The 14,979-nt window shown below is 56.5% G+C and overlaps 6 protein-coding genes across 6 annotated transcripts; 3 read left to right on the plus strand and 3 right to left on the minus strand.

Moving 5' to 3' along the window:
- Positions 1-196: 196 nt before the first annotated feature.
- Positions 197-2,416, plus strand: MKK02DRAFT_42329 (Afadin and alpha-actinin-binding-domain-containing protein; the record flags this gene model as incomplete). Its single annotated transcript, XM_053091934.1, has 7 exons — positions 197-376; positions 426-677; positions 722-865; positions 907-1,056; positions 1,103-1,470; positions 1,518-1,656; positions 1,706-2,416. 7 exons carry the CDS (start codon positions 197-199, stop codon positions 2,414-2,416), a joined length of 1,944 nt encoding a protein of 647 aa, XP_052947726.1.
- A 273-nt stretch (positions 2,417-2,689) lies between these two features.
- MKK02DRAFT_42330 (uncharacterized protein) lies at positions 2,690-4,118 on the plus strand (the record flags this gene model as incomplete). The annotated part of the gene is made up of 12 exons (XM_053091935.1): positions 2,690-2,712; positions 2,837-2,893; positions 2,948-2,961; positions 3,009-3,027; positions 3,080-3,124; positions 3,182-3,234; positions 3,294-3,358; positions 3,411-3,691; positions 3,754-3,821; positions 3,883-3,915; positions 3,962-4,047; positions 4,098-4,118. The coding sequence occupies 12 exons, from the start codon at positions 2,690-2,692 to the stop codon at positions 4,116-4,118; spliced, it is 765 nt and encodes a 254-aa protein (XP_052947727.1).
- A 214-nt stretch (positions 4,119-4,332) lies between these two features.
- Positions 4,333-5,271, minus strand: MKK02DRAFT_42331 (uncharacterized protein; the record flags this gene model as incomplete). Its single annotated transcript, XM_053091936.1, has 1 exon — positions 4,333-5,271. One exon carries the CDS (start codon positions 5,269-5,271, stop codon positions 4,333-4,335), a length of 939 nt encoding a protein of 312 aa, XP_052947728.1.
- A 911-nt stretch (positions 5,272-6,182) lies between these two features.
- On the minus strand, positions 6,183-7,028 carry MKK02DRAFT_42332 (Golgi apparatus membrane protein TVP15; the record flags this gene model as incomplete). The annotated part of the gene is made up of 7 exons (XM_053091937.1): positions 6,183-6,246; positions 6,313-6,408; positions 6,491-6,521; positions 6,583-6,692; positions 6,749-6,838; positions 6,910-6,921; positions 6,991-7,028. The coding sequence occupies 7 exons, from the start codon at positions 7,026-7,028 to the stop codon at positions 6,183-6,185; spliced, it is 441 nt and encodes a 146-aa protein (XP_052947729.1).
- Positions 7,029-7,424: 396 nt separating this feature from the next.
- Positions 7,425-9,485, minus strand: MKK02DRAFT_22757 (5-aminolevulinate synthase; the record flags this gene model as incomplete). Its single annotated transcript, XM_053086622.1, has 4 exons — positions 7,425-8,715; positions 8,765-8,911; positions 8,961-9,175; positions 9,261-9,485. The coding sequence occupies 4 exons, from the start codon at positions 9,483-9,485 to the stop codon at positions 7,425-7,427; spliced, it is 1,878 nt and encodes a 625-aa protein (XP_052947730.1).
- A 383-nt stretch (positions 9,486-9,868) lies between these two features.
- MKK02DRAFT_23308 (elongator protein) lies at positions 9,869-12,907 on the plus strand (the record flags this gene model as incomplete). Its single annotated transcript, XM_053086708.1, has 11 exons — positions 9,869-10,003; positions 10,052-10,217; positions 10,262-10,489; positions 10,540-10,945; positions 11,002-11,409; positions 11,482-11,716; positions 11,767-11,824; positions 11,862-12,028; positions 12,084-12,443; positions 12,499-12,728; positions 12,787-12,907. The coding sequence occupies 11 exons, from the start codon at positions 9,869-9,871 to the stop codon at positions 12,905-12,907; spliced, it is 2,514 nt and encodes an 837-aa protein (XP_052947731.1).
- Between the last annotated feature and the right edge of the window lie 2,072 nt (positions 12,908-14,979).

The raw sequence follows: 14,979 nt of genomic DNA on the forward strand, positions 1-14,979 counted from the left end.
GTATGGTGATTGTGTTGCCAAGGGGTCGCAGCGGTCATCTCGTTGGCGGTGACCGACCTCCACGTGGCCAGGCTCGGGCTACCCCGCCGAGCCTGTTACGTACAGCTCCCACCCGCCAAAGGTTGGGTAAACAAACGCGATTGCTTTCTTTCTCTTGCTCTTGCCACAGCAACGACTCAGCGCGAACACAACCACGATGGGCACAGCAGGGGCGGACAGCTCGGCTGCATCATCCTCAAGCGACTCGGTGTCGTCTCTAAACTCGCAGCTGCAAAGCCATGGCTGGACGAAACGACCTCTCAACCTCGAGGCCCTGTCCGAGCGTGATCTTGGGGACGTCGTTGCCGTATTCTTTGAGCTGCTGGGGTCTTCGATTGTACGCTAATAGCTCGCCGTGGGGAAGTCTGACTCTAGCTGACTGTCAGTCAAATACAGAAAACCTCGAGGCTCTGTCAGGCCGTCATCGAACGTTACAATACGAGTTTGAGCGTACGCAGAAAGCTCTGGCTGCTTCGCAAGCGGCACAACGAAGAGCAGAGTTAGAGACGGCAGGATGGAGAAACAGAGTCGCTGAGCTGGAGAGGAGGGTCCTCATTGAGGAGGGGAAGTTTCGGGAGATGCGGGAAGAAGCGAGCAGGGGCAGGAAAGCGCTAGAAGGGGTCAGAATAGCTGCCGGTGTAAGTATTGCTTGCTACCCAGTCAAGACTAAGCTGATGAATAGCATGACGCGAAGAAGATGCAGCTCAAGCTGGATCAAGCGAACGCCAAGCTTGTGAAGCTAGCAAACGATTCTTCGATCTTGACCAGGTCAGGTAGAATCGTCGTACTGAACCCAATACAGTACTCACGCTCGCAACCCCTGGCTGTGAGTATCTGCTGCCGGTATCAAGCCGAGCTGACCGTCAGGTCGGTCAAGATCCACTACTGGAAGCATCATTACGGGATCTGGCAGAGATACGACAAGGGTTGGAGGAAGAGACGGAGGCGTTCCGACATGTTGTCGTGTCCACCGCCAACCTGCTGCGGGAGGCCATGGCGGTCGCATCGGGGAGCGAGGTAAGTCCCCTCACCCCTGGAGATGATGATCTCGCTGATCAAGCAGGCTCCTCAACGACTACAGCACGCCCATTTCTTCGCTGCCTCCACATCGAACCGTCCATCATCATCCTCTCACTCGGCCCCATCTGGATCTCATCCTCAGATCGCATACGACCGCCTACAATCCCTCATTTCGACCCTTCGTTCCAAGCTTGAAGCCAAGATCATCCGCATACCAGTCGGCGATGGAGCGCCCTTGAATCCAGACGCAGTTGAGGCATTGGCGAGGGCAGAACGGGAGAGGGAGAAGGAGGGTCAGGATCTGCTGGATCGAGTGAAGGATCTGGAGATTGAGGTGGAGTGTGTCCGGGCGAGGGAGGAGGAGGCGAAGAAGAGCTTGGACGAGTATGTCAAGGCGCAGATGCAAGAAACGTAGGTGCACTACTCGACGGCGGCGCGGGACTGAAGCTGATTTCCAGGATGGAGAAGGCATCAGAGAGGGAGAATGATGCTACGGATCTCATTGGCATACTAAAGGAGAGAGAGAAGCTGGAGGATGAGCGTAGGAATATGGTTGATGCTATGGGCAGACTGGGCAAGGAGAAGCGGGTCTTTGAGGTCAGCTGGTGGCGACACTTTAGGCTACGTTGCAAAGCTTACATCGCAGCGCGAACGGCAGGCTTTCGAAGAGGAGCGCCGTCGGGTAGACGTCGACGATATCATCGCTCGCTTACCATCAACACCTTCCGGTGACTGTGTTGCCTCCTCGTCGTCCCAAATGGGGATCGCCAGTATTCCGACACCTAACCTCACCGAATCATCCAGCTCTTCCAGCTCGTCCATCGAGTCACCACCCACTATCGACTCCTACGTCCTCCCAGCTCTCCCTGCATGGACGACCCACCGCCCGCACTCCCCATCACCTCTATCTCCGCACAAGCCTCGAACACCCAAAGCCCATATCGCAAAATCGAAACGCGGCAAAACACCCCTCTCGCGCCTAGTGCTCGAAAAGGCCGTGCGGCGGAAAAGCCAGGGTCTATCCGCAGATCAGATCTCGTCCGCTATGGCGCCCCATCGAGAGGCACTGGGTGAGGGGAGTAAGCGGGCGAATGCTGCCCCGGGTGTTGTGCGGCCGGAGGTACTGAGCAAGTCGATCAAGGGGAAAGAGAAGGCTGGGAGTGGAGCGGGTGGCATGGGCGCGAGGGACAGATTGATGGCGTCGACGCGGGCGACGGAGGCGAAGAGGCTAGGCGTATCAACGAGTGCAAGAGAAGGATTAGGTGTGTCTCAGAGGAAATCTGAGGGACCTGCGAGTAGCGGGAGAGGGTCGGATCCAGCGGAATTAAGAGGAAAGGGGAAGGCGGTATGGCGATAATAGGGCATATCAATCTATAGTGTATCGACGAGATATGATCATCTGCATATACTGTTCCGGGAGGGCGCAGGGTTTAGCCCGGCTGGTACTGCCATGCGGCCGTCTGAGAATGTCTGAGATTCGACTATTGCGGTTGCATCCGAGTGCCACATTCCTCGTGCCTGGCGCCCCTTTGGGTCCGCATCAACGCTGCAGCTGTCACCGTCAGTCAACCACTCATAGTAGTTCATCGTAGCTCTTGCATCTTTCACATAACTCAGCACTCGATACATCATGGCAGAACAGACCAAAGCCGAGTGAGTGTCCTCAAGGTACAAGTTCAGTCGGTGGTGGGAGGTTTAGATGACTGCGGGGGCCCATGAGAGCAACCTTCGCTTACCCCCTTGGATCGTTCGCTCAGAAGTAAGGCTGATACAGCAGTGGTCCCAGCACCTTCACCCCTATCCACCCCTTCCAGATGGATGATCCGAAGTCATGGTGAGTTCACCTCTCTGATATGATAGATCTAGGAGCTCGAGCTGATGAGCGCAGGGGTCATGCTATTGGTATGTACCGCCTGAGGTCGAAAGGGTATCAAGCTAATGCACCGGAGGTATGATGGACTGGGACAGGTAAGCTGTTACAGACAGGGTCCGGTATACCAGCTCGAGCTTACCTTCGCAGCGATAAGATCGTCTTCTCCAAGCGGTCGCTGCTCGAATTCCTCAAGTGCGCATCATAAACGGATTCCGAGGGTCCTCTTCGAGTATTGGGCTAATATGCTAGATCTATGCAGGTCACCGTCAACACCAACTTTGGCGAGATCCAAAAGCTGCCGAGTGAGCTTGCCGGGAACCGATATTGATAGTCAGAAGAAGCCCAAAAGCTGACAATGCAGAGTACGCTTCCTTTGGAAAGCTGTCCAAGCAGGCCACCGAAGCCGCTGTTGCTGATCTCGTCGAGGTAGGCTTGGATCTTTTACTTTGTCAGCCGGATATTGAGGCTGATCATTCAGGCTGAGATCAACGACCCCACGACCGACTCCAAAGCCCACCCATCCAAGTCTACCGTCCCCCGCGGCGGAGCCACCGGCGACAAGCCCTCGCGCAAGGTCGTCGACCCACCAGGGGGCAAGCAGTCTCTCCGAATCTACGGCGAGGAGTATGAAGAGGAGGATGCGCTCTCGCTCGCTCCTGCGCGGGATGGGAATGGAGTCGATGTTGCGATCGAACATCTGGAGAGGATCAAGATGCACGTCGAGCCGGAGTTTGATGGGGGTGCGAAGGTGGAGGATGAGTGCGTCTTTCAATCACGAGCTAGCTGATGTCATGCGAGACGAGTGAAGCTAAACATCGTAGACCGTCAGAGGAATCTAGGTCGTCCAACCCGCCGCCAAACTTCCGCCCGACTCGGAAAGTTCGTGAAGGTCAGTCCGCTCCACATTGTGATTCCGCTGTCCGTGCTAGAGTGATGTGCTGACTACGTAGGTCCCGGTGGCAAGTCAACCATGGGCCAAGCTCGTAAGTCTGTATCCCGCATATCTAGGAGGTAATAGCTGATCTTCAGTCTTTGGCGGGTACGAGAACGAAACCGAGGAGGACAGGGAGGAAGGGCGGGCCAGCGCAGGCAAGAAGAAGCAGGCGCCTCAATCTGTCAGTCTGGCGAACTATTTAAATGACAGAGTTTGAGCTAACATACTCAGGGTGGCGGAAACTTGTGGTAGTTACACCCTCGTAGCGAGTAGGCGGCGATCAGATGACGCATGCTTGTATTGACCGGATCTTGGCAGATCCCGCAGCACTGAAATCTAGTCTGCATCTATACACAAATTGAAACCCAGAAAACATTGCTGCCCAATAAGCCTTAACGTTTGACCCTGGTCGCTCTGACCGCCACTCTGCCACCATGAATCCCGGCCTCAGCGGTCTGTCCAGTAATCAGACGCCGACGGCAGATGTCTGGCTCTGCGAATGCTGCTTGAATCCCCTCTTCATCGCTGCCTCCATGTTGAGCCATGTCTTGATCAGGTTGACGGGGTCCTCGCCGGCGAGAGTCGAGAACTTGTCGTTCAGTGAAGCGACAGACAAGGCCACCCCAGGACTGTTGCAGTAGTTCTGGCTCCAGCCTTGTGAGAGCTGAGTTGTGCGGTCAAGGTCTGGCGGGTTCCGCGCCGTTGCATCCGGCGCCTGTGAAACCCTGGCTGTCTGGGCCCCGACAGATGCCCTCCAGGGTCCGTCCTCTTCGCCTGTCTTTTTGGCGAGCTGGGGCGCGAATGCAGTGTAGGAGCCAATGTGCCCGGAGACCCGGTCCCGATGTAGCATTCTGACTCCGGATTGGCTTGGCTGGACATCCGCCACGTGAACCGCGAGGTCATGGGTCTGGCTTCCAGTGGGCTGTAATTTGATCCAGGAGTCAGGTCGGGTGAACGGTGCATTGAAGCGCTTCTGAGGCCGAGTCATCTCATCGGAAAGAAGTGTAGGGTTGTCCTCTCCGAGTTGCTGAAGCAGGAGCTCCTGCCATGCCGCTTTCACCTGCAACCAGGTCTCAGGATCCAATACTCCCTCTCCGTCATTCAGCCAGTCGGCGATCTTGGCGACAGATGGGTCTGTAGCCTCGTAGTGCCCCAACGTCATTGCGAAATGGGTAGCGTCTTCACGGTCAAGCAAAGCCGTCTGGAGACTGTCCAGTTGACAGCACGCTGTCCACTTGTTGGATACCGTGATCTCGCCGTCGGGGGCGACGGAGAAGGGGAGTCGTGCCAGGGGCTGGAAATAGACCTTTTTGTTCTTCAGCGTCAATCCAATCACATCGCTGTCGCGGGAGAGCACAAGCCATGCGTGCCTCGTGGAAGCAGGGGCTGTGGTACCTTCAGCCATTGTGTGTGAGTAGGTGAGTAGGTGAGTAGGTGAGTAGGTGAGGATGGTCGCGGAGTGGACAAGCTCTTGAAGTTGGGCTTGTGAGGGGATATGAGTGAGTTTGTGAATGAGAGACGAATCGAGAGGCATGGGGCAGAGGCTGGCTGGCCTTTATACGTCCTCTCCTCTCCTGCTCTCGCCCTCGGAGCGCGCCTTAGCACGCCATCGCAAGAACAGTCCACCCAAAGGAAGTCTCAGCTTGGCGTTTCGCTAGATTGACAGTCAGACCACCATGAGTGGGCCTTAGATCAGGCGATGGAGCGGGGCAAGAAAGGACGTCCAGGCCACAAGAGCTCGACCGTCCTCTTGTCTTGAAAAGAGCATCACTTACCGCGTTTCATAATCTGGCGTCAAAAGATGTCTTTCGCCTCGAGCTCGATCGAGCGCGATCAGTGCGTGAAGCGAGCTCGACCCGTCGTGACGGGTTATATCCCGAAAGGAGGTTGACATATTGCGTTTCAATAGATTGCTGTCCAGACCTGACCAGATCTGGCGTCAAAAGATCACGATCACCTTAAGTATCGACTCCAGCAGGGCTTATCTCGGCTGAAAAGGCGCATCACGTACTCGTACGCTTTGCGTTTCATTAGATTGCCGCGACGGATCCGGTCAAAAATCGTCTCCTGCCTTTTGAAGAGCGGCGCATGTGTCCACGCAAATACGAGTGAGTCGTCAGTGCTACCGCGATGGAAGGCCGCGTGTCGACAGATAGGTCAGTATGAGCACTGCTAGGGCGCGCCTTGTCAGTCCAGGACCGTCAGATATGGCCAAAAATGTCAGCATGTCGGTGGGTCCACCCTTCCTCTATAGATCATATAGATCAAGATCCTGCACACTCATGATCCCCTCGCCGACCCAGACCCTTGCTTCAGCTACTCAGTCGGTCCCTGCCAGACCGGCTGAGCCTCAATGTCCGTTGTAGGCGCCTGCATAGTCCTGCGAAATCAGCGTCCGCCGTCTTTGCTTCCCCCGCACGTCCTGCAGACTGGCGTAGATACGTACGATGGTGGTTCCACAATCGGGACAAAGTGAAGTCCGATATACACCAGTCCTACGAGTCCAAGAATAGATCCGCAGATGTATAGGATGGTATAGTAGCTGATGGCATCAGCGTCAGCCCTCCTTCCGGTTAAAGCTGGAGATAGCGTGATGTGAGTCGAGCGAGGAGTAGGCGACTCACTTCAGCATGAGCACGCCAAGCAGCAGGTAGTCTACACATATCAGCTCAGAATCCTCGCAAAGCACTTCGCGCAAGCCTACGAGCTGACTTACAGACCCCTCTTCCCACGAAGGAATGTATGAAGCTCGCATACTTGTGCACCAGCGCCTTTTGTTCTTCTGTAGGAACCTGGATCTCCAGGCCGATTGTGACCACTCCGAATCTACGTGTCAGCACATTGCCATCTACTAGATCACCAGATAGGCAGCCATGACGCACAGAAGCTCGTAGACGCCGATGATGATGCTCGAGAATGAATGGTTGATGAGTGATCCAACACCGCCGGCGATCATGAGTCCGCCTACGGCCCTACCTGACGTCAGCGCCACTTCAAGCACATGATCCCTAGGTGATGCCCTTCCAGCCCCAGAGTGACTTACATGTTCACCAGTCTGCCCAGTGTCAGCCATCAAACCCTCTAGACCCTATCACCGAATGGGACAAAATGGATTCGGACGTACCTCAGCAGCTCGGTCGGGTTCTGCGTTATTCTCTCCATCACTGATATCTGGTATGTATGAAAGTGAGACAGATGATGGAGAACTGGATGGGCCGAGGAGCTGGGGTCAAAATTTGATGGGAACCGAGCAGCGAGGACAAAGGAGGGTCAACAGAACTCTTTTGACTGCGCTGAACTCTCTTTACCCCACATTCCTCACCGCTTCCCCCGGATTACATGACGAGAAGATTGTTGACGCACTGATCCGAGCCCTGATCAAGCTAGAGCCATTTTTTTGGCTGAGACATGTTGTCGCTGCTCAGGCGCTCGGCATCGCTCAGGACTGCAAGATATTGCGCAGCTGGACTATCGGAATGAATCACCTTCAGATACATCCGATCTCCTACTTATACTACTCGTGTTGACATCTCCCTTTGACACTATCCACCAGACCAATCAGGCAGTAACCGCCGAGTCACCCAGAGCCGGCCCGGCCTGGCTGCCCAACAGGTGGGTCAGCCTGTCCTTGGCAATCTTGACCGCATCATCCTTCGCGACCGCCTCCTTGCCATGCTCCAACCTGAGCGGCGCACTCCCATCGTGCATCCCCAACTGCCTGTCCGTCCAGATCTGAGGCACCTCCTTGGCCTGGGGCATGCCCACGCCGGCGCGCCCGCCAATCGCCTCCCAGTCGGCCGTGCGCTTCAGATCCAGCTGGTTGAAGACTGACTCGATAGACTGGACGAGGTGGGTGATTTGCTCGGCCGTGTGGCCGGGGGTAGGGGTGATACGAAGACGTTCCTCGCCGCGCGCGACAGTAGGGTAGTTGATGGACTGGACGTAGATCTTGTGCTTGGATAGAAGGGTGTCGGAGGCTTCCTTGGCGAGCGCGGCGTCACCGACGAGGACGGGGATGATGTGAGATGGACCGGGGACGACGGGGATTCCGATCTCGCCGAGCTGGCGCTTGACCTCGCGCGTGTTGATCTGCTGGAGACGACGGTCATCCATGGATTCGCGCTGGTACGCGATGGACGCCTGAGCGCCGGAGACAATGGCAGGAGGGAGGGAGGTGGTAAAGATGAAACCGGGAGCGTAAGACCGGACGACATCGACGAGGTCGGCCGACCCCGCGATGTATCCGCCGACCACACCGTACGCCTTGCCGAGGGTACCAGTGATGATGTCCACCCGGTCCTGGACAGACCGAGAGACCGCCTCGCCCGACTCGCGGGTGGCGTGGTGCGCCTCAAAGTCGAGGTGCTCCGCCACTCCAGCGCCGGACGGACCGTACATCCCGACGGCGTGGACCTCGTCCAAGAAGGTCAAGGCGCCGTACTTCTCCGCGAGGTCGCAGATCGCCTCGATGGGGGCAATAGAGCCGCACATCGAGTAGACCGATTCAAAGGCGATGATCTTGGGTGTCTCCTTGGGGACCGCCTGGAGCTTGGCCTCGAGGTCCGCGAGGTCATTGTGGCCAAAGATGACCTTCTTGGCGCCCGAGTGACGGATGCCTTGAATCATGGAGGCATGATTCATAGAGTCCGAGAAGACGACGCAGCCGGGGAGTTTGGCACCGAGTGTGGCGAGGCAGGCGTCGTTGGCGACGTAGCAGGAAGAGAAGACCAGGGCGGCGGGCTTGCGGTGGAGAGCGGCAAGCTCGTCCTCGAGGGAGAGATGGAGAGCACCGTTACCGGCGATGTTTCGGGTACCGCCAGCACCGGCACCGTAGCGGTCAAGTGTGCGCCTGGTCGTCAGCTGTGATCCCTCAAAAACATTCCGATCAGGGAACTCACTTCATGGTGGAAAGTACGACCGGGTTCTTGCTCATACCAAGGTAGTCGTTCGAGCACCAGACGTTGACCTCATCCTTCACACTGGCCGTGTGGGCCATGGTGAACTTTGCAGCCAACCGGTTGATATTGTTGAAGTATCGGTATGACCTGGATGTCAGCTGTTACCCTATACCTTCTAAAGGGCGATCGAGCTCACTTGTCCTGGTGCTTCTTCTCCAGCTCAACCTCGTAGAAGTTGCCGTAGTTGAAGACACCGGTAGCCTTGGGTGCCGGAGTCGACCTTTGAGTGGCCTCGCCCAAGGAAGCCTTCTCCGCCTCCTTCTGAGCGACAGCAGCAGCCTGCTGGGCAGCCTTTGCATGAGGACACTTGCCCGACGGTGCGGCCGAGGGGTTGTATGCGACGTTCTTGGCCTACACCATCAGCATTGCCGACCGCATGGACTCTATCGATCGAGAGGCGAATCTCATCGCCCGATCGCAAAAAAGTTGAGCGTACCTTGTGAATCTCCTCGACTTCGCGATTCCCAGCGACGCTGGCGTACCCGCGCTGCTGGCCAATCTGAGCGAGCTTGGGACCCATCATCGGGCACTGCATAGCAGTGGAGGTGAGGGCCGAGGCATTGTTGCCAGAGACTGTAGCGAGGGCTCGGAGGGAGGCGGGGGTCGAGTGGCCCAAGAAGGGGCAGACGGCGGAGAAGCGGAGAAGCGAGGTGACTTGCATGATTTCTGTCTGAGTGAAGAGGTGGGAGGTGGAAGAGGTGCTGGGGAGGTGGGGAACAGGGGTGTGAGCTGTATATAGATGTGTTGAGGAGCAAGCAACCGTCGTCAGAGTAACCGGTCGAAGCGGGGGCGATCGGATCACGCTGGGCCAATTAGGAAAAGGTTGTATCGCCGAAGTGCCACAATGGGTTAGTCGGCAATACAGTTTAGTCATCAACACGTGTGGCACAACGACCTATGACTCAGCGGCCTGACGTGAGAGATCGGACGCACGGACCATCATGAAACAAGCTTAAGCTTGAATTCCAGCCAGATTTCAGATTTCCACCATCCCACCCATACCCTAGCAGGCCCAGGCCGCAGACAGGTCCGCCTACCCCGATCATGCCACCAGCAGCAACAGTGGATCAGAGCTATATTTCTGTGGGAGCGAATCGCTCCTCGTCATGCTCAGCCTCAACCTCGTCCGGCCTGCTCGCCTATGGCGCTGGGCACCTCGTTGCGCTTTGGAACGCAGACGTGAGGCGTATCGCCCTGAAGAAGGTGAAGCACGGGCTGACTAGGCAGCCGAGCAGTAGTAAAGGTGCACATGCTACTTTGCCGGGACACACCGGTGTGGTCACTACCGTCAAACTCTTGCAAGACGAGGATGCCGAAGGGAAGGGAGCTGCCTTCATCAGTGGAGATGCTGCAGGGAATGTGAGGGCATGGAAGCATGACCATGGTCAGGTAGGTATGAGCTTACTTTACTGTAGAAGCGTAGTAGAAGCTGATCAGCTCAGATGGTCTGCTCGGCTAGCTTTGACGCCCATTCGCAGTGGTCAATATCAGCCATAGCGGTCTGTCCCGCTGGTCCGCTTGAAGGCCACGTCCTTACCGGAGCTTCTGACGGTTGTATCAAGCTCTGGCGGCTGAAAGGCTCGGGAGCAGAGCTAGTCCAGACGATGGACCTGAAGGGGAAGCTGCCGCTGGACATGGAAATATCTTTACTACCCGGATCAAGCGGTCAGTTTCACGCCGCGGAAATGTTGACTCTGCATAAGCTGACAGAGTAGCTCCAGTCCTCATACTAGGCTGTACCGACCGTCGCATACAAATCTACACGATCAAGGATACGAAACTCGAATATGCGTTTTCCTTGGAGGGACATGAGGACTGGGTTCGCTGTCTCGCCATCACCGCCTATCCCTCCTCCGCCGAAAGCGGCGACTCGGACGTCCTCGTGGCTAGTGGATCGCAGGACAATTACATTCGGCTGTGGCGTATATCTCCAGTCACCGAGCGGGCGGATCAAACAAACGGGGATCAGAACCATGTTGCGGACGGAGCAGAAGGCGAGAAGGGGAACGCGCTGGACATGCTGGATGAGTTTGAGCGGAAGTTGGCTGGTGAGGCGGGATATGGCGGGAGTGTGCAGATATCGACCAAGGCGCATGTCCTGGCCGTTGATGACGGCTCAACGTATGTCCTATTCTCGCCCCTCTTTGATCATCCGAGGCTATCCAGCTGACAGACAGTACCCAGCGCTTCAACGTCACACTCGAGGCTCTGTTGATAGGCCACGAAGGCGGCCTGTCAAACCTCCACTGGTCCCCTTCCACCCCTTCTTCATCACCCCACCTCCTCTCGACCGCTTCCGACAACTCACTCATCATCTGGACGCCTTCTTCCGACGGTATTTGGATCCCCGCACACCGGTTCGGAGCACTAGGCGGACGGGGACTATCATTCTTCGGTGCATTATGGGGGAGGGAGGGGCGGTCTGTATTGGCCAGTGGATGGAATGGCGGGTGGGAGCGGTGGGTCCGCACGGACCAAGGAGAGGAGGGGGAGAGGTGGGAGCCGAAAGTCGGCTTGATGGGCCATTGGGAAGACGTAAGGGGAGTGGAGTGGAGTCCAGGAGGAGAGTATCTGTTATCTGTCAGGTGAGCTTCCTGGCCCCCACTTGATGATCTCAGAGTTATCAAACGTAGAGACACAAAAGCTTACGCCACCAGCTCCGACCAGACTACCCGGATACACGCCTCAACCTCCCTCTCTGGTCAGCCGCCAAGATGGGCCGAGATCGCTCGACCACAAGTACACGGGTACGACCTGACCTGCGCCGCGTGGCTATCGCCGTATCGCTTCGCAAGTGGGGCAGATGAGAAAGTCACGCGGGTGTTCGATGCGCCGGGCGGGTTTGTCGAGAGTCTGAGCAGCTTGGGCGTGAGAGAGATGGAAGGGGAGGAAGTGGTGAGCCGTCGGGTCCTCCTGTCCGAGGGTAAACGCTGATGAGATAGGGAGAAAGGCCAAAGGGGGCTACTGTCCCGCCTCTTGGGTTGTCGAATCGAGCTTTAGGTCGTGGTGAGCTTCATACTTGGCTTTGATGGCACAGACCAGAGTAAGCTGACAATGTCAGCGGTGGACGCCACGATGATTCCGACATCGCACCACGCCCAAGACTCAATATCTCGTGCCATGACGGCTTTACCGACCGAGGAAGAGCTCGCTACCTCCACCCTCTGGCCAGAAATAGAGAAGGTCTATGGACACGGCTATGAGGTCAGCCGGCCTTTCACTTGCTCGCCTAAGCTACTGGACAACGCTGACGTCCCAGCTCGTCTCCATGGCCGCCTCCCACTCAGGTCGCCTCCTCGCCACCTCCTGCCGTGCCACTACCGCCGAACACGCCGTCGTCCGCCTCGTATCTACCTCATCGTGGAACACCGTCGCCATCCTCCCTGGGCACACTCTCACCGTCACGCGGATCCAGTTCAGTCCGGACGATCGGTATATCCTCACTTGTTCGCGAGATCGGGGGTGGCGGGTCTTCTGTCGAACGGAGGGGGAAACAGGGAAGGAAAACGGGGGATGGGAGATGATAGCGGGGGAGGAAAAGGCGCATGCGAGGATGGTATTGGATGCGTGCTGGCTCAAGGGGTCTGGGGGGTTCGCTACTGCTAGTAGAGATAAGACGGTGAGCTCATCCTGACTTGTCCAGCTGAGACAGGGACAGTAGCTGATGCCATCAGGTAAAGGTCTGGATGCCTAGCACAGGCGAGGGGAAGTCAACATGGACACTGGCGGCCTCGATCAAGCTAGACGAGGGCGTCTGCGCCGTTGATGCTATCTCCACCTCGGGAGGCAGAGAGGTATTGGCGGTAGGGACGGAAAGTGGCAGAATATGGCTGTATGAGCTCTCCCGGGCGGAAGGCGGAGACGGGGAGATGAAGGAGACGTTGCTGTCGAAGTTGGACGAGAGGTGAGCTACCTTTTTCGTGTACCAGCGCCAGAAAGCAAGAGAGAGCTGACTTGTGCAGTATATCACATGTGCAGGCGATCACTAGATTGGCGTTTAGGCCTGGGGAGAGGGAGGGTGAGGGGTTGGAGCTGGCGAGCTGTAGTGAGGACAGGAGTGTCAGGGTGTATACCGTGAAGTAAGATATCATGAGGGTATTAACTCGGTGAGAAACAATCTGGAGGACCTTCTCATTCCGTGCCGCCAAGTCACAGAACGTCTTTTACTGCTGCTGCGAACACGCTAAAGCCAGAGTACTGACATTGAATATTGTCTCGCAGCAGCGGTGCTTTCATGTTAACTTTTCCAGGGACCAGGATGGGCAAGACACTTTTCCGACTGCAGAGTGGGGATGCATTGGACTCGACATGACCTCCTTATTTGCAGCCTGACAACTTCCTACAGAGTGTGGGGAGTTCCTACGAGTTCCTACAGATCTTCCTACAAGTCCCTGAGATCTTTCTACAAGTCCCTACGAGTCCCTACACGCCATAGGAATTCCTACTGTGCATAGGAACTCCTACCGGCAGTAGGACTTCCTATAGTTCATACACAGCCTACTTGGTCCATGGCTTCGACGCCCTCAGCGCGCCACATTGACCTGCCGCCACTGCCCTAAGCAGTACGGCATGGGATTTCGCCTACTCAGGCGTCGCACTCTCTGGATCTCCTACTCGATATAGGAGTTCCTACTCGCTACCGAGCTAGACTCCGAACAGGGGTGCCTCCTCGCTACCTATTCGCTTCCCGCTTCAGAGAGCCTGGAATCTCAGATTCCTAACATTTCAGGCTAGACTGACCTTGACGTCGACCCATAGCTGTGAGACGCCGTGGGCAAGGGCAGCGAGCAGTAACCAGAAGGCAATGCGACTGATGAAGAAATCGTGCTCTCGATAAATGACAGCGGGTCAAAAGGCTCCTTGCGAATCCTGTGACAATCCGCTCCGTACACTGGTGTCCGACAGCAGACATGGCAGGACAACGGGGGAGTCTAACAACTTGCCCTTTCTCCTCCTTTCTCCCCTCGCTTTCTCGTTGATGGAGTGCGCCTGTATATGCTGTATCCCTCATTGCTTCAGCATACATGGGCCTCGTAGTTGAGACTGCCGGTGTTCCCGAGACGAAATGGGTATGTACTGGCAATTTCTCAATACCCCATCTCGATTCTCGGGCTTACCCCGTCCGCGACGTGCATTGGTGAATGGCCAGCCATGGACCTATTGAGAGATCGATCCAGTCGCTTCAGATTAGCATTCAGCGTGAAGCCCGTCCAGTGATCTGGAACTATGTATATGCATGTGGCACTGAGACTGTAGGGCCCGGTCAAGAGACCAGAGTGTATCAGAATAGAAGAAACGGGGGCTTCTCAGCTATCGCGGCTGCTCAGCGATGACTGTCCCGCTGTCAGAGCCGTTGGTTTCTGACCCGGCGTCCGACCTGGCCTTCGCACCCGCGGGTGCCTCAGCGCTGGGAGCTTGCACAGGAATCTGCGTCGCGCCGATCGTAATTGAGACAATCGAACACTCTGGCAGTTCCTTCCCAGTGAGCCACGCCGCCAGCGAAGCGCGCAGCTCTGGATCGGGGTATCTGGTGAGGATGGCTTGGAGTTCGGCGTCATCGGGCTGGAAGCAGGAGGTGCCGCTCTCACAACTCCCGGCTTCTTCATCCATGCGCTGACTGATGATGGCCGACGAGCGCTTTGAAAGCATGGGGTAGTCGGGCGACGTCTCCGTCAAATCATCCTCTTCGGTCTCGACGACCAGGACATCGGTCCACTCGAAGCCTTCCTCGGCGCGGATGATGACGTGACGATGCGGGGCGAAGTGGTGAGCCATGCCTTCTGATGTGAGAGCTGTAGGCTTGTAGTGTCGATGAATGAGGGAACAGATAGGTCGGGTCTGAGCGAGACTTGGTCAGTGATTTGTAAAGAAGGGAAAAGAGGGTGGCAAATCCAGCTCTTATCACCGCCCCAGCGAGGGCGATTTTGACATGAAACGCCAAGCTATGTCGTCGTACACAAAGGGTTGCTGCATTTAGCCCAGAACTCCCTCGTCCATATCCTTGCGCCTTGAAAAATGGCCTTATGATGCCCATACGAGGGATTTCGGGGCTCGGATCTGGGGGTAGGTACTAGGCTTAGGGTTACAACGGCACCGTAAGTAAGCCCGCCTCTGCGCCAATGCCTCTTGCGTCAACACCGAAAGTGGAGTCGCAG

This window comes from Dioszegia hungarica (genome assembly GCF_025882075.1).
Source record: "Dioszegia hungarica strain PDD-24b-2 chromosome Unknown MKK02contig_6, whole genome shotgun sequence".
NCBI classification, from domain to species: domain Eukaryota; kingdom Fungi; phylum Basidiomycota; class Tremellomycetes; order Tremellales; family Bulleribasidiaceae; genus Dioszegia; species Dioszegia hungarica.